An 18,974-nucleotide genomic window follows, 5' to 3' on the forward strand; every position below is an offset into this window, starting at 1 on the left:
TATATCACGGTGACATTAGTGTTAATGTCCATCTTATGGTCACTTAACCTAAATCAGAATCTTTCTGCATTTGAGAAACCACTTCCTAGCCTAAAGCGAAGAGGTGTAGGGGTGTGTGTGTGTGTGTGTGTGTGTGTGTGTGTGTGTTTGTGAGAGTGAGAGTGAGTGAAAAAGAGAAACCTCAGCCCTCAGTAAATATAGAAGTAGAACAATAGTGCTTTGCAGCCAGGATTTAGGGTGTGTGTGTGTGTGTGTGTTTACAAACTGAACACTCATATTAAAGTATCAGAGGCCAGAACTGTCAGTGTATTCTACTGTGTACGTCCTCACTCATGCACTAAGGAAAAAAAGATTAGTGATATTACTGACATACACAGGGTGGGTGGAGAGGCAGCTGGAAGGGCCTCATGCTGCTGGGCCAGAAGGACGGGGACTAAATCTGCCATACAGCGGGAGAAGCAAAGGGCCACACACACACACACACACACACACACACACACACACACACACACACACACACACACACACACACACACACACACACACACACCTTGCCAATAAGTGCCTTGCCAATAAGTTCCTCTCAGCAACATATACAAGTTTATGTGTGAACATACATGATTTACTGCATAACCATTCTGAATAATTTTCTGTGTATAACTTAAAAAGGCTCACAAGTAATGAAGGAAATGAAGAGATATAACACAACTCGTTCAGGAAAGACAGATAAGAAGCAGGAACAAAGTTGATAAAAATACTTTTCATTCATTTCAGCTAGTACAACTCAAATTGAACTCTCACCTCCCACTGCTCGTGTTTGTATGTGTTCTGTATGCGTGTGTGAGAGCATGTGTGTGACTCAGTCCCAGACAATAGCCCACACTAGCTAAGATGGCTTCTTCGCTCCACCAGCTGTAGCAACATTATTCTTTTTTCTCACATCAGCCGTACTGCCGCCAACCCTACAGTCATTAATTTTCCTCAGGCCTACAACCTTTACTGCCCCTCTGCCCTTCAGACTGCACAGCCTACCAGCTGTAGAAACTGCACCAAGCCCTACAGCCTGCAACCCCTACCAGCCATAGAGGCTGTACTACCCCCAAGCCCTACAGTCGGCAACCCCTGCCAACCAGCCTGAAACTCCCCTCATGCCTGTGGATGGCACTGCAACCCCCCCCCCCCCCCACCCGCTGCTCTCTAAGGGGTGTGGAGTGTGTTTTGGGAACAGAGGAAGCGCCTGCTTCCATCTCCTCAGCCCTGCCTCCTCTCTCCAATGATCAGTCAAGAAGGAGCTGAGAAGATGCAGGACCTCTGCCAGTCTAAGCTCAAACCACACTCCGGCCTCGCGTGAGCAATTTGTGCAGCCAGACATGAAAATAAAATTTGAAAAAATAAATAACTGCGAAGAGCAAAACAAGCGGCACAGTCGTTTGCCTTCTACGCTCACTGCTCCTCTCCTCTCCTCTCTCCTCCCCTCAACAAGTGAGCTACTCCCGCCCTGCTCCTACCCGAGGGACTCCCTTTCATCTCAAAGAACACAGCGTCTCTTGACAAACCGGGCAAAGCCACGCCACTACTGAGTGCCACTCTGCTGGGCCAAGCAGCTGGGTTGTGCGTAGCCACACTCCGGTGCCAACACCAATACACCCCACGCTGTGCCTTCCTCGAAAACTGTACCGCTGAGTGGAGGAATCCTTCATTAAGTTCATTCATAACTCCCCGATTTTGCATCGAGGAGCTCCGAACGGCCTGATGAATATGGATGAGTTTGCTTACAAGGGGTGGAGTCACACCGCCGCTGACCTGATGATTGCACGCCTGTGGCAGAGCGGCAGCACACAAGGCCGCTTACAGGGTGCACTGAAGATAAGCCGCAAACTGGCATGGCGCCACAGACGGCAATCGAGTGCTACCAGCAAACCTCCCGAGTCCAACGCGAAAGGGAAAGCATGTCATTCCTGTCACATCAGCAAGAAAAGGCTGTTTCCACTTTGACCCTCTTCAAAGATCTTCTGCTCCAGTCTGCATGCGGAGCCGCATGCAGGACGCGTGAGCCTGTCAGCAGCACTGGAGGCAGATGGTGCGCCTCTGCCAGTTTGGATACACCGCAGCGTTCTGGAGGAGGAGAGGACGAGGTTTTTCAATGTCAGACGTGACAGCTTCCTCCATCAGTCCCGCTATAATTCATCGGGGTGGGCGGGGGGTTGACATGGTGGGTGGAGAGGCAGCTGGAAGGGCCACACGCTGCCGGCCCAGAAGGACGGGGACTAAATCTGCCACGCAACGGGAGAGGCAAAGGGCCACACACACATAAGACCATACACATGCATATACACACACATGAACAGACAAACAACCATGTACACACAGACGAGCACACATGCACAAACACACAAAACCATGCATGCATGCATGCACGCACACACGCGCACACACACACACACACACACACACAGACAGACATGTACTTACGCATCACTGTCGAGGCACAAGGCACTGCATACACAATGCAGTGACATACACTGTCAAGGTGCAGATCGACCACACACACAAACACACACACACACAAATCTATTATACATATTCCCTCTCATACATTCTCTCTATACAATGTCAATATGATGCCTACAATGTCTCTATAACAGAAAGGCACACACCTGAAATAACTGTCTTCAAAACAATAACAACAGGCAGGGTGGCAGTCTCGTTACTCTCAAAAACCACTCTATCTGCGACATCGCCAAGACTGTATTTTAACCAAAAGAAAACAAGCCCCTATTCACTTCCACTATTTTATCCTGCAAACCTATTAATGTAAAACTTCTGTTATTGAATGTAACGCTAAACCATAACACTACAGCTACAGCTGTAGTAAAGTGTAATGTAATGCTACAGCTACAGCTGTAATGTAACGCTACAGCTACAGCTGTAGTAAAGAACATTACATAAACTGATCAAAATACATTTTTGTAGTTGGTTTCTAAATAAAGGAAACCAGCACACCCCCACATGCCGGACTGTCCCAAATGTAGGTGTCTTGGGAAAGAGAGGGAGAACTTCCTTTTTTCCGAGCTGGACTGGAGCCAGCGGAAAGAGACTGTGTAATCCCACGGTGTCTGGCTCCAGTCCTATTCCTCAGTCTGCACACAGAAGCCAACATGCATGACGGCAGCCTGTAGCTCTGCTCAGCGCACCCGTGTCCCGATGTTCCGATCTGACGAAACTTTTGGGTGATCAGAAGATGCATGAAAGCAGAGGGCATCTCGGAGATCACACGCGAAACCCCAATGCCCTCAAAGGCTGCCGCAGGAACGAGAAGCTTTAGCCAGATTCAGACGTGTCGGTGCTGAAATGCGGGCATTTTATTTGCGAGTTATAATAATAAGCAGAACCCTTTGACCGCTATTGTCCATATAGCATAGGGAATTCATGGTGTCCACATCTTTAGACACGAGTGGCCTCCATTATGGTTTTGAAGGGCTGTGCCACAATGCTCTCTATTTCGAAGGCCTCATCTCGAGAAAGGCCTGCAATTTGAGCAGAAAAAATTCTGTATCTATTATGGAATCTAGCGTCATGCTAATGACATGTTAACGACTACAGCATTCTCAGAGCCTCAGTTGGAACGGCGTGTTCCCGCGTGGGTCTGGAAGGCTGAGAGCGAGATGGAGAACTTGTGTATTCCCAGCAGAACCCGCGAGCGTCTTAAGATTCACGCAGCCTCTACACGCTTCTTCACTCACGCGTTTGTCTTTGCTAGTAAAAGCACCGCTTAGCAGCGCAGATGGGATCTTGCCTGATGGCTTTCTGCGTGTGACCACGGCTGTCATGTCACCGTCGTGTTCACACCGACAGCAGACGCTAACCTACAGTCCCACCCAGCACAACATTTGCACAGCATAAGGGTATTTACCGCACACGGCGCTACCTCACACAGCACGAGGGTATTTACCTCATACGGCACTCAGCACTACCTCACAAAGCATGAGGGCATTTACCCCACACAGCACCTCAGCACAGTGTTCAGAACCTCCTCAGCACACCGTTCAGCACTCGCTCCAGCGCCATTTCAGACTTTTATCGACCCTAACACACTGTTATGACAAATACCACCCTGAGGCAGTATCCGGACCCCTAATACCCCTGGAGCACCGCCCTGACTGCAGCATGTACAGCCATGTTAAAGAACAGGAGCTTCGGATTCCCAAAAGCCGTGCTGAGAGACTCGGAAAACCAATGCAAATTAACTGTGGGCTCTCAGAACCGCCCAGTTAGATGTCTCCTCGACTGCGTTGTTTTTTAAAAACTCTTTCGAAACAAACAAAACTGCAGGATTTGCGTTAGAAGCCAACGGTGGGAAAACCGTGCAAAAACTGCGCCGACTTTTGGTGTGCTTGCGCTGGGGAGAGCTGTGAAGTGCGTGGGCATACATACTGACGTGTGTGTGTGGACCAAGGTCCAAGCTGACCTGTGCTGCTCTGGATGGTCCTGACCGTGGTGGTGGTGCGAGGCGGTGAGGCGGGGAGCAGCGGCCCGTCGTCGTCCTGCGAGCAGCCCTGGTCGATGGCACGCACGTAGCTGTGGCTGCGCATGCGGAAGCAGCCCGGCACGGGCAGGTCCAGGGCATCTACGGCCTGCGACTCCAGCTCGCTGAACACGCTCTCGCACACGGCCTCGATCTGCCCGTTCACCTCCACCTCGCTCACCTTCGGAAGGGAGGGGAGGAGAGGAAGTGTGAGAGTGAAAAAGGGGAAGGAAAGAAAGTAGATCGGAGTGGGTGGACGACCAGGTCAGGGGACAAAGTGGACACCAAAAAATCAGCCAGAGTCCTCAGTCCTGCTAGTGTGTTTTAATCGAAACAGACCTACTTACCTGCTCATGTAGCAATGTGTGTGTGGGGGAGACAGAGAGACAGAGAGAGAGAGAGAGAGAGAGAGAGAGAGAGAGAGAGAGAGAGAGAGAGAGAGAGAGAGAGAGAGAGAGAGAGAGAGAAGCCATGGGGGGACAGTCCATTGGCAAGAGGAAAAAGCATCAAAGAGAAAAAGCAGAGGGTCTGTCATGGGAGCTGCATTCAGAGAATTAAGGTTTATGTGATTCAATACAAAAGAGGCAAGAATGGGAATCTCAAATGGGAATTTCCAGCACAATGCACTGAAAAAGCACCAGCAGGATTCTAGCAGGCTAAAAACGACTTTGCCTCCTAAAATTCTCATTGTTGCACGGCAGAGCGAACGCCGTTTCTATCAGCCTCTCCACCATGTAACAACGATCGCTATCTTCATTTGCGAAACGCAGCCCAGTTGGTGATTCGATTACGTGCGGAAATTAACGGGCTCTATTTGAATTCAGAGAAAAGCGACTGCCAACCCCTACCCACTTCCACTCGGAAAAATCCACATAGCGTATGGGCTTCTTCTGACTCTGCATGGCGCACACCGGTACGCGACTTCTGTTGAACAGCAGCTCTTCAAAGGCATCTCTTGTTAAAAAAAATACTCAACGACAAAACCATTAAGCAGTGTTGGGTTCAAAAGAGAAGTCTGTGTTTCCCCGCAGTGCAGGACACCCAGAAGGAGGCGAGCAGCGAGCAATGGGATTCGAGCGGCGGGATTTGAGCGGCAGGAACTGAGCGGGGTTTTAATCTTCTTGAGACCGGAAGGGAGCCATGCTGGTGGAGGCAGAGAAGGAGAAAGTAGTGCTTGTGGAGGCAGGCATGATCCATAAATGCGGAGTCAGGCTAAGGTCTGCTGTAGCAGATCTCAGCCTGGGGAGCGTTAGAGACTACAACAGCCTTATATGTGTGCCTGTCTCACTTTGGTCTATGGTCCAAATGTACAAGCTGAGGAAGTGTAAGAATTGGGGGGGAGGGCACTAAAGATGCATTACGATGAGTCCAGAAGTTCCTAAAGCAAATGTGTCATTTAAAGTTACTATGAATATTCAATGTCAATTATTTCAATTTACTGGAGTAATTATGGAAATCTTCCCTGAAACGATTTGACAGAAAGTAAGCAAGGTTGCTTTGTGAACAATATCAATCCATCACATGAACCTGGTTGGAATGTCAAAATGGACATATGTATTATTTGGTTAATTACACACAAATGTGAACGTGGTTATGGCGATGGATCAAATTGACCACACCAATGTTGTGTTAACCAATGTTAATATTGTGTGGTTCTGACTGAACTCAACCGTTCTGGACTGAGACGGTCCGCAGTGGCACCAACCTGGCTGATGGTGCTCATAGCCCTCATGTAGCTCTCGTTGCGTGAGCGGTACTGGGGCGAGGCGAGGAGAGCCTTGGGGTCCAGATTCTCCATGCTTCTGTTGATGGAAACCTCACTCACCGCACGCAGATAGCTGTGACTCCGGATCTGTAGTTTTGGAGAATGTTCTGTAGATATGCTGCAGCGGGGGAGCAAGAGAGAGAGAGAGAGAGAGAGAGAGAGAGAGAGAGAGAGAGAGAGAGAGAGAGAGAGAGAGAGAGAGAGAGAGAACACAACACACAGGTGCACTGTCATCTAGGAGAAAAGAGGAACCTCGGAGATGAGACGAACTTCCGTGTGATTGCGAAAAAACCCTTTGGGCATCCTGAAAATCTGAAAATCACCCAACATTCTGCAAAGTGCATGCATAAGGGTACTCAGAGCTGTACTTTCACTCCGTCAAAATCTAAAGCTCTGAAATCAATAGCAGAAGGGGGGGGGGAGTTTGCTGGAAGGCTATGGGGGAGTTTGTCATGTCGAAGTCGCTTCATCGGTCGGCGTGGGGGCCGAGAACACATTCGCACATCGAATGCAAAACACTCCAGACCTGCATCATGTATGGCGGCCTTTAAATAGACAGACAGAGAGGTGGAGAGGGAGAGAGATAGAGAATTATGGCTAGCGACAGCATACAACCATTGCTAAGAAGAAACAGCTAAACTCACTTAAGGCCACCCACACAGCCAAGCTCAACACACACACACGCACACACGCAAACACACACACACACACACACACACACACACATCTCTGACAGGCAGACACTTCACATACAGTCGCAATATCTGCAGCAGAAGGCCAGACATCAGTGGATGACACATATATACACACACACACACACACACGCACATGCGGGCACGCACACACATTCTTAATGAATGCACTGCTGGCCAGTCGGCCCCCACAGTAGCCCTCTTGCTCTCCTCGAGAACATTGTGGTTAAATTCAGAGAACAGTGGAGGACAACACTCCAGAGCCAGAGGGAGGGGCTTAGGGCACCTAGCAAGTCTGATTTCACATAATGTCATTGGTCAGGTGGCATGGCACACACACCCGATTGGCTGGCTCCTGACACTCATGGTACTGCCCTTCCCTGCCACCTACGTCAGCCAAGGATGACACACACTAACAGACACAAAAAAGATGGACCGTATCGTCTGAGGAGCACAATAGATCAACTGCTTCCTCTACACCTTCTGTGTCCCCGAACAGTTACACAGTAATTACTGAGAGTAAATCAAAAGAGAAGTGGTGAGAGAAAGCTAGCTCCCAGCAGTTAACTGTCGGTCCTCTCATAATCGCTGCATTAGTAATGGCAGAGGTATAACGAATGAGTCATTCGTATATAACATCAATTTAAACCAATTAATCAATTAACAGACAAGTTCCCTCTTTCTCCTCGAGAATGAACAAAAAAGAACAAAGATCGATCCCTGCATTTTGCCACCAAATAGTCCCAATATAAAACACAGAAACGCACACACACACGCACACGCACACATGTCCATAATGCCAAAATAATAACATAAATTTGCAAATCCACAACCTTCCGGTCTGCGTCTGCCAGGCCTGGCCAGCATTCACATCACACACCTGCACTGTTCACACTGCCATTAGACTTTACAAACAAGATCTCTAGGTACAGCACAGGTTCCATGAACTACGAGGGAAAAGTTCAACTGATTCTTACTGTGCATATTGAACTTTTTAAAAGATGTTTTTTTATTATTTTAAAAGAAGATTTTTTTATTTGGGGGGGGAGGGGGATCTGTCACTATGGCAACCCCAAATTGTCTAAGCCATGAGTATGGTCTACTGCGGTTAACATAATGTGCACAGGCGCTTGCGTTTTAGCACACTGCACTCATTAAAACAGATCAGTTAATACGCTTCTAAATATAACGACGGTGAGGCAGCAAAAATCGATTTTGCTTCCATCTACTTCTGAGCATTCGCGATGCTTTACCTGCAACCCTAAGTCAAACATGGAAAATGTAGTTTATGATGTCAGTTCAGCACTTTTAAAGAAGTCCCAGGGCTAATTAAGAGTAATTACTTATAGAGTCTACATAACTCTCTTAATTAAAACTGTGCCGGAGCTACTGGCTGGCCTGTATAAAGGACCCGCGTTGCTGTGGAGATTAATTGATATCTGTGCCAAAGGGAAGCGTGTTTACAGAGGCTTCATACACCAGTCATTTTCTGTTGCGCATTTTCGGGTGCGTAACAGGAAAAACGCGGCTTTCACAGATTTCCGTGAAATGCGTGCGCGTGCCTATGTTAATCCCACGATCACAGCAAAGCCTTGTAAACCCTCCGATCACAACAATGCACTCATCCGGCACAGCTCCGCAGCCAGAGTAGCAACGCTAATTTTAGGCTAATTACCCAGCAGCAAGTAAACCTCTGTGACCTACATAAAAGGGACATCACTGCTGGCACGTGTAGGAATGCAAAGCAGCAAACAGTGAAAGAAACTTCAGACCAACTGGTGCCTTCTCATTTCCATAACAGTGCCCTACAAGTTTCATGCACAGTTAACAGTATATCGTCTATAGTTTTGGCTAGTTATTCCTTTAAACTGGGTTCAGCTAAACCTGTGGACCCAAATCTTGACTGACTGACCCAGAGCAAGCGGGCCATCCTAGTCAACAGCAGAGGTTCTCAACCCAGTCCTTGAAGCCCCTCAGTCTTGCTGCTTGCAACAAGCCCATACCAAGCCATTAAAAGCACCCAAGCCTGGTAGAGGCTTAACAGAGGTAGGTTAGAACAGAAATGTGCACTGCATTGAGATGCACATAGATGACTGCAGACTGATAGTGGCATGGACGTACCCCAACAAATAAACACAGTCTAGAACAGGTATCGTGGCAACCATCCACACATATGCAGTACTGACATATTTGAGTTTGAGCTTGATTCCACTTTGGATTAAACCCTTTTGTTTTTGAGTCTTTTTATTTTAAACAGCCAGATCTAGTGGGTCTGTGCGACAGGACATGCTGATAAACAGGTAAATTATCAGGAAAATAGTAATGATAAAAAGAAATGCTGCAAAGACAGAAAGAGGCAGATAAAATCTGTGCATTTATATACATCTAACTGGAACACAATTTCATAAATGCTTCCATTTCTAAATCTGATTGACAGCAGACAAGGAGTGGCTTAGCCTGATCTATTTGCATATTGCTGGATACATTTGCATATTGATTTTTAATTCTGGCTTTCTGGGTGTATATTCCTTACATTTTAAAGTCTGAAGTCTCCCCAAAATCCAGAACACTTGCATCACAGCATAATAAGAAATGCGGTGTAATGCTGGCTGTAGGCTGTGCATGGAAGGCGTGGGAGGGCTCTTACTTCAGCGTGGTCATCTCCGTGAGGGACGGCTGGGTGGCTTTGAGGTAGCTGGCCCGTCGCGCCTGCATCTTGGGCGAGGGCTTTGGGCTCCCGTCTGAGTCGCCGCTATCATCTTCTGCCATGGCCTTGACGTAGCTCCCGCTGCGCATGCGCCTGCATGGAATATCGTCGTCCCTGCCCATCGGGAAACCGCCCCAATCGTCCTGAGGCACCTGCAGGGAGTCAGAGGTGACACGACGTCACGAAGTTTCCAAAGGCGCCCGCGTGCCACCGTGGTTGCCGGCCTTGGCATGCCCCACATTGCAGCTCACAGGCACAGACACAAATATATATGCACAAATACACGCACACACGCACACACACACACACGCGCACACACACACACACGCACACTCAAATGCACATACAGACACAGACACATCACACAAATAAACACACATGCACACACATAGAAACATGCACCACACATGCACACAAACACATACTCTCACACTCTCTTTCTCTCTCTCTCTGTCTCTCTCACACACACACACCTTGTGCCCCTTATACAGCCTCCCACGTTCAGTGCTGGGCATATGTAATCAACAAGACTGCCAGTGTTAGATAGCACGAATAGGCTAATGATGCCTCTCAGATTTGTACATCTGTCTCAGTGCTGTGCTCTCAGGGTTTGCAGCCTCTGAGCATAGCCCTCCCTCTTCCTAACCAGACAGGGCATTTTGAACACAATTTCCACCTAATTGTGGTTTTATATTGCAAGCTTTGAAATAGTCAAAGAGTCTTTCAAAGGTACTCAAGGTACTTTTTTTTTTTTTGCTGTGACAGCAACATCTGGGAGTGTATGTGATTAAGAGAAGCTTCACAAACTGCACTTATCAGATGATTCGCATATCTACCAGGATCAGTACTGAGGACCAAAATTACTATATGCTTGCTAAAAATGATGTTAAATCAGTCATCAATTTATCAAACGTTCAGTGACTTTAGCCACTACAACTAAAATGACAATCCTAGTAAAAACAGGCATAAAAACAGCCTAATTCACATCACGGGCTCCTCTGAAGTCTGAAATCAAGAGTCAAGTGGCCAGGCCCGGCACGTTGGTGTGCCAATGGACACATCCGCTCTCGGCGCCTGGTCCGGACGCTTGCTTACGCAGTCAGCCACGACTCGTACAGCGCACAGCATGGCTGCTCTTTTAGGAGAGACTCTCTCACACGGCGTGCCGCAAAAATCCCACGCCGAAGAATTTCTCCGCCGCTGTGTGAATCACTGCGGAGCTGCCGTTGCCTGGGAAACGGGCTAGCGTGACGTCAGCACGGTATAAAAGGCAGTCAGTGGAGGCTAGATGACACCAGTAGCACCAGCTCAATGCCCACACACACACACACACACACACACACACACACACACATGCATACCCATACACAGATATGCAGAATTTGTCCACATATCCTGCACTATTTGACTTTCCAATCACTACAGGCAAACGGGCGAGGGGTCTGCCCACCGCGTCAAATCCGTGCTGAACTCCCGAGCCAAGCAGGCAGGCAGCAGCTTCTGCATGTAGTAGCCGGAAGCCTGCCAGCTCCTGCGTGTTCCGATTGTTTGCTGTATTTACGGGGGATACAAGACTGTGTCCAACATCACAGCTACCATCAGCTCTCATTATCAGCCCCCTGGCTACGCTTCCGGAGGTTTCTTTGAAAGCTTCTCTTTGGCCTCTTCCGCCACATGTTTTCTAAACAAAGTGCCAGGACAGAACTGTTTTTTAAATTTTTTTTAAATTCCACAGACTGCTGAGGTTTTCAGGCTGACTGTACATCCAGAGCACATCTTCATAATATCAGCCCCACTTAGACTATCGCTTTTTCACACACACACACACACACACACACACACACACACACACACGCACACACACACACACACACATGCATCTAAAGAAGTTTAAAAGTTGCTTTGCGCCATTTCAAACCATCATTCCGGATAATTTGGCAGTGGCGATCATTCAGGCACTTGAAGGGCGATCAGCCACTCGCTCGATATCCAAGTGCCATCCCACAATCATTCATATCCGGAGCCGTTCAGCAAAAGCCCTGTCACTCACGGTTACTATGGCAACTTGGCTCTGAATTTCACACAGAGAAAGAGATGCCATTTATTCTGCATGGACAGAGTGTGAGAGGGTAGACATGAGAGATCCTCTCTGCCTGGTCTAGCCTCTGCCGAGGGTCTGGATGAGTGCGCCGAGTTCCCACGTGTGAACGTCAAACCAGTCAAACGCTCACACTTCATCTGAGTGCTTTTACAAGTCTGACGTGGGTGGTACTGGGCCTATTGGACAATGACCAATACCGGATGAAGTAACAATGCAGTCCTGGAATGCACTGATGGTACTACACAGAAAAGAAGTGGAATTAACTGTTTAAAAAGGAGTGTCATCTTCCTAGTTCTCTCCTTCCCACAACACAGTAGCTGCCACAGATACCTTTAATGTGTTTTTATTACCGTGAATGTTTGTATCTATCGGACTATATTATCTACATTTTAAGAGACCTGTAGCAGCTCACAGTTCTTACACATGCTCGGACTACAACACCACAGTGATTGCCGAGCAACATCGATTGCCAAGCTACAGCACAAAGCGGAAGTTTCTGGATCGCAAAATTTTATTTCTTTTTCTTATGTCCTCTCAATTAGAAAAAAACTCTTCTCTCCACAAACATACTAACAATCGCTACACCTCTTATCCACACACACACACACACACACACACACACACACACACACATACATACACACACACACACACACATACACACACACACACACAAACTGAAAAAAAACATTGGGAAAGATGAAGTTTTAAAGGTTCGGAAGATAATAATAATAATAATAATAATAATAAAATAATACCACATAAAGAGATCAAATGGATCCGATACAGATGCCATCTAAACAGAAAGTAAGGCGGCTAGTGGCGTGCACTTACTTCTCAGCAGAACTCAAATTAAAGCTGGAGGTTTTCTCTCCAGAAGAGAGGAGTGGGAACGTGGTGGTGACGAGGGTGACCGTGTGGGTGGTCAGCTAAGCATGGGAGTGCAGGGGAGGAACTTAAAGAAGGGTGGGGTTGTTTTTTATTTAATTTGATGATTTATTTTGCATACCTGCAAGAAGTGGCATGAGCGCTCCTGCTGATAAGCCTCTGCTTTCACTAGCGCCTTATCTACATTAACAGCAGCCTTCTGGTACACCTGGCGCGCCCTGCTCACCGTGAGAGAGGACGACCAGGAGCTCTTCTTCATGAGTGGTGCCACGTCGGCGCCCAGCGGCACCACGGCGCACGTGGAGCAGCGGGCCACGTCGTTGCTGCTGCGCGAGCTTTTCAACACCTGCTCGCCCGGCGATGTCACCACCGCCGCAGCGGCGGCGTATGCCTCCGGGAAGTACTGCGCCTGCGCCTTGTCTGGGTGGCGGCCCACGGTCATGACGCCCGGCGGGGCATGGCGGAGCAGGCAGGCGTCGCGCTCCGGCTCGTCCGAGCTCCAGTAGCCCGAGGGCGGGGCGCGCTGCTTGGGCTCGGCTGACTTGCAGCGCTCGCGGCTCTTGCTGCGGCGACGTGGGCGGGCGGGCGTGCCCTCGCCGTCCGGGCTGGCCTTGCCGCCATTAGTGCCTTGGGCGCCCTTGCCGTGGTGCGTGGCGTGGTGCGGGCCCTCCAGCGAATGCGACTTGGTGAAGAGCTTCTGCACGGAGTGCACCAGGTGCCGGATCCGCCCGGGGCTGTCGCTGCGCTGCTCCAGGGCGGCGGCCGCCGCAGCCGCCCGCTTGTACTGCAGCGTGTGGTAGCCGTCGCGCGCCATCGGCAGCTGCCGGTCCAGCTGCTCCAGCAGGTTGACGGGGCCACGCGGGCTCTTGGGGCCCCCCATCCCACCGCCCCCGCCCCCCACGTAGGGCACTATGGCCCACTCGTCCTTCGAGTCGTGGCTGGGGATGTAGTGGCGGCGGGGAAAGGTCCCATAAGGCACCACGCAGTCCGGCTGATACGAGCCCCGCGACGAGTAATATGGGTGCTCGGGCGGGGGCGGGGCGTCGATCTGGCCGATGAGGTAGGGCTTGCGCTCGACGTGGTGACCCAGCGGGTCATAGGAGGGGTCGCAGGCCATCACATGGTGATGGCTGCGGCTGCTGGACAGGCCTTTCATCATTGGGACGGGGTCACCCGGCCACGCCCGGGGTCATGCACTCGCTGCACTGCACGGCTCCCAACTTGTCCAGCTTGACCTGCTGAGCACAGATAGAGCATGAACGGCAGTTCTCACACACTCTTTTCTTCTTTTCCCCAAGCTGACACACCCCATTATGTCACTCCTCATTTACTCACATGCACTAGATCATGTTAAATCCATGTGATCAGCTAACCATTGAAGCTGTTATGAGCTGGGTCGAGTGTGTTAGAGCAGGAATCACACAAAAATGTCATGAACACTGGGAAACACTGGTGTATTCTGGGAACAACTAGTGAATGCTGGGAAACATTTTTGCGGGGTGAAAGGAGCCACACTATACAGCGTTTAGCTGGGGTCTGGCTTCCTGTACTCACTTCTGTAGCTGAGTAATAAACACGAATGAAGTGATAGAGCAGCCTTGCAGGATTTCTGTTTTACATGTCTGCTAAACAATCTGGACAGCACATGTCTTGCCTTAGCAGCGTACCCCATTAACAATATTGGAAGAGATTTCTCTTTCTCCTTGGCTTCTTGATCTGCTCTTTCTAACAGCAGTTAAATAGATCCACATGATTTAAATAGATCCAAGTGAGTTTTTGCTCCCTGTGGGTTATGGGGGAACGTCAATTCAGCCATAGACACAGAAAGTGAGGCTGGGCAGAAATCTGAAGTGGGCTGTCAGTTCATGGGCAGGTCCAAGGGTTAGTGGGCCTAACTATTTCACTTTCCTAAAAAAATATAACACGCAAAAAACAACACTGCTCTTTAATGCTCCCATCATTCAGCCAGCTCAAAGAATGACACATTAGACACACCCCACTGTACAAGAGCAGTCCAGACAAGTGAGCATGGAAGCCGAGAGAAAACCTCGGGTTAAGGGTGGGCGGTTGGGGCAGATAAGGGGTGGGGTGGGGGGTGGAAGCATTCCTCCTTTGCTAAAGGCCCCAGAATCAATAAATCCCCCCTTGTGACTCAGACTAGCAGCTCCTGAGCCCTGGATGGGCGTGGCTATTGTTCCTGAGCCCTGGATGGGCGTGGCTGCTGTTCTTGAGCCCTGGATGGGCGTGGCCACTGCCTGGCACTGCCACTGTCACCCTTGCTGGAAGGAGATTGGGCACAAGCCCTGGATGGGCCTGGCACAACTGCTCAGATTCCCGCAGTGGTATGTGCATCCCTGCTGCAAAAGCTGCTGGGAGACCAGCTCCTGGGGTAATCAGAGCCTGCGAAAGTCCAATTCTGGTGGGCTGCACCAAGGTGGTTGGGAGACCCCTGCAATCAATTCCGAGGTTTGATCCTTATTCCCAGTACCTCGGATTTAGCGAGTGGTATGGATACTTTTACTTGCCACCTTCCCTGAGACACCGTCCCAAAACCCTCCCCAACCACACACGCAAACACACGCACAAACACTCGCGCACACACCGCCGAGCCTGGCAATCTCCGTAAGTAACTGCAGAGAAATGAAGATCAGTTTTGCTATTTTGGCACCGGCAGGTTGCCACTCTCGGGGTATATTTAGCCACACTGAGGCGGGAAGCCAGTGGCCCCTGAGAGGAGCCAGCAGGCCCCCGCACCGTGCGGAGGGTTCGGGGAGGGCGGGCAGTTGATCGGCTGAGCACTCGGTGCCCCGGTTCCTCATCGCTGTGCTCCGCCAGTCAGACGGCTGCATCCGTTTCATTCACGCCGCCACTTTGTCGGGCTCAGTCTTGGTAATTGCGGGTGGTGAGCGCCACTCCCTATTCAGCCGCGCTAATTACGTGACGTCGGAGAGGAAGATGCGCCGTTGCTCCAGGAAGAGCACACCGCGGGGGAGAGAGAGAGAGAGAGAGGGAGAGAGAGAGAGCAAGCAAGCAGCATACCCTGTTATTAGAGTGGTTATTATTGGGCCTTGTGACAGTCTAATGACAGAGGGTTGCAGCAGCTTGGAGCACAAAGCCTCTGATCTAACACACACACATACGTGTGTACACACACATACATACACACACACACACACACAAACACGCAGGAAGAATGGTGTTCATTTATAGTAAGCCTTTGTACTGGCAAGCTTAGCGAGGCAGAGTCACACAGGGAGCCACAGGGATCGTAACAGGGAGGATTCTCTTATGCTGAGCAGAGCATGCTTGTGGACACAGCTCTTCAATGCCAATCTCAGAGCCACATATACAGTCCCCCAGAGGAAGCTTGTGCCACCTGAGAGCACCTTAGGAACAACATAATGAAGTGATAGCGCCCTTGACCCCCCCCCCCAAAAAAAAACAAAACAAGAAGATTGGCAAAACAACAGCAGTTTGGGGCACTCAGTTCGCAAAGATGACAACTCGACATATTCACAGGAGGCAGGGGACCCAGAGATCAAGTCAACATTTTATCACAGAAGGAGGGTGTGTGTGTGTGTGTTTGTGTGCATGCGTTTGTGTGTATGTGAGGATACTGAGGGAGGTGGGTGTTGGAGATGTTAAGAAAGTCTCTGTGATGTTTCAGTGTGAGGCATGATGACAGCTACACCAGCACAGCAGTCCCGACGACCTGCATGCACTGACACGGCTGTCCCGCATGGCGTGCTGTTGGGACTGCACACACGCACACGCACACACACACACTCACACACACACACACACGCACACACTGCCCCACTGTCACCTCTCTCACAATCACACACTGCGAGAACGCAATTAGTGTGACTTATGCCGCAACAACCATGCTTCCGTTGTACCACGTCGCCCCCACGTTCTTTACAAGACTGCATCTCGTTACGAGCCAATTACAGCCGTCTCTCTATTGTAACTTCTTACAAAAAAAAAAAAAATAGAAAAGAAAAGAAAGTAAATAGCACGTGGGGCTTTTTCCGACGTTTGCCAGGTTGTGGTGGTGGTGGTGGTGGTGGGGGGGGGTTGGCATACGGGAAGAAGTGGGCAGAGTTTTGATAACCTAATAAGAGGCCCGCTTCCCCCTGGAGCAGGAAAAAGGAGCTGGAAAAAATTCCTTACGATAAGGTTCAGCTCCTGTAAAATGTAGGAAGGATCACTTCATTAGGTTTACCTACGCTACAGCTGGACCTAATGCTTTCATACATTTTACAGTCAAACACTTGGCTGACCGTATACTGTGTATGCTGCATCAACTTTTATTGGCCTCTTCCATGAATGACCAAAGGTCAGATGTTATCTGGATGCTTTCAATACACATTTATAGTCTAAGTGCACTTGTAAATACTGTTTAGGCAAACACTCATGAATACAGCTAAACTGATGCCTTTATGCCTTTATATAATACATTTGCAGGCGTCACCTGCCCTTTTTAAAAAAACAGGGATCAGAGCACAGGTGTATTGAGAAAAGACAAGTTGCAATCAGTCAGTTAAGTTCCGAGTGTTTAAATGTGGAGGCAAAATGACTGGTAGCCAATAGCAACGGCTGTAGAATAGCTAATAAACAACCCAACATACATGGAACCTTTCAGCTCCGCTAAAACTCAGCCCTGATCCACTGTCCACTCCCTTTTTATCTGAAAATGACTGCAGAACCAACTAGCCCGTCGTCACGGGCGATACTCTGACTCCTTCATCAATACCTCTGACTCTGCAGGCAGCAATCCCTGCTAGTTTTATACATGAACTTTTGACATGCTGTCTTTTACCATTTACGTTTGGCAGGCATACCTTAAATACATCACACCTATAATCTATTGTAGGGTCTTTGCTGATTGCTGATTTGAACTAAGTCTGACCCTGTTGCAATTACGCAACAACAAATCTTGTGATTCATTTGATTAACTGAGTCATGTGACCACCAATTATTACTCAAATCTGAAAATGTGAAGTGTTGGAATAATAAGACAATGAATCCTCATGACTTTGATGTTTGATGTTCTGAGTCCAAGAGACTATATTTCTAATTATTGTGCTGAATAGTCTTTTCACCCTCACTGTTTGAAAATCAACTGTCTGTTGATTTCCTGTTGATGAGAGTTTCACAGAGTGAGTGATTAGGGAGGTCAGGATGTACCTCTCGTCAGCAGAACATATGGCGGGGGGGGGGGGGGGGGGGAGGGAGAGAGAGAGAGGGAGAGAGAGAGGGAGAGAGAGAACCAATGGACAGAATGCAATGTGTAAAAAAAAACAAGAGAGCATCCAGCCCTGAGATGTCACAGGTCGCCTAATGAAGTTACAAACCGCATAATTCATTAGAATGTCATTTTTTAGTTATTTTTTATATTCTTACTGCCTAGTCTGTCAGACATGGCGACAAAACTGCTAATATGAAAGTAAGTAAGTTGGGGAGGGCCTTCAGTATAGGAGTGGTATTCAATCATGAAACCTCCTTCATCGATCAAGTAGTGATCACTGCTCTCATTCTTCCCTGTCATAGCACTTTGAACCATCGCCTCGTCACACGGCATCTGAAAGGGTGCGACTTGAAGCGTCGTTCGCCAGCCTGACCTAAGGATCGAATTCATTGTTAAAAACTATATGTCAAAGAAAGTCTAACTAGAAGAATATCGAAAGGATATTAAACAGGATATTAAGCAAAAATTTGAAGAGTTATAAGTGAAACTAAAGAAAATTTTACACTCGCTAACATTGCTAATGAGAATGAACCAATATGTGCCAGATTAATATGATGCAAATGAGTTGATGCTAACTCACCCTCAACTTTCATTCACTGTTAACTTATTAGCATTTTTGATTGACCGTTAAGAGCAGCCATTACGTTTGAGCCATGCTGCTTCAAAACGACAAAGTAAGGACACGTAACGGCTCTCTGTCCTCAAGACCAGAGCAGAAAAAGATATCGATGTCAGCCCTGGACTGCCACTTGCTGCACTCTGATAGCTCTGAGTCACCTCATGGAAGGCTCTGTAATTAACGTATGTGTTGAGACAGGTGTGAGGGGAAAAACCGAACTGTCCACTGCCTGGTTTCCCGCAGCTGTACGGAAACCATACTGGGATGGAGTAATAGAACAGGCAGATGTCACGTCACCCTGTTCACATCGGAGAGGTGGGAACAAGCAACGCTCTTCTCTGGACTATTGTTCCTGAAACTCCAGGGAGACATGCGTGACTGACAGGTGGGCTGGAACGAACCTGCTGCCACCCGTCGTCCCGTTCA

General features: G+C 48.9%; 1 protein-coding gene across 2 annotated transcripts in view; it reads right to left on the bottom strand.

The window, feature by feature from the left end:
- Window positions 1–18,974, bottom strand: part of dlgap1a (discs, large (Drosophila) homolog-associated protein 1a) — a 78,845-nt gene that overhangs the window by 15,029 nt on the left and 44,842 nt on the right. The window contains exons 3-6 of one of the 2 annotated variants that reach the window (XM_035528572.1): window positions 12,800–13,913; window positions 9,630–9,841; window positions 6,231–6,408; window positions 4,469–4,706 (exon numbers count right to left, since the gene is read on the bottom strand). In XM_035528572.1, the coding sequence (XP_035384465.1) occupies window positions 4,469–4,706; window positions 6,231–6,408; window positions 9,630–9,841; window positions 12,800–13,837 (1,666 nt within the window). In that variant the 5' untranslated portion in view covers window positions 13,838–13,913. The remainder of the gene's footprint in view (window positions 1–4,468; window positions 4,707–6,230; window positions 6,409–9,629; window positions 9,842–12,799; window positions 13,914–18,974) is intronic. The other variant, XM_027001269.2, reaches the window with a different exon arrangement.

The sequence above is a fragment of the Electrophorus electricus genome, chromosome 7 (genome assembly GCF_013358815.1).
Source record: "Electrophorus electricus isolate fEleEle1 chromosome 7, fEleEle1.pri, whole genome shotgun sequence".
Lineage (NCBI taxonomy): Eukaryota > Metazoa > Chordata > Actinopteri > Gymnotiformes > Gymnotidae > Electrophorus > Electrophorus electricus.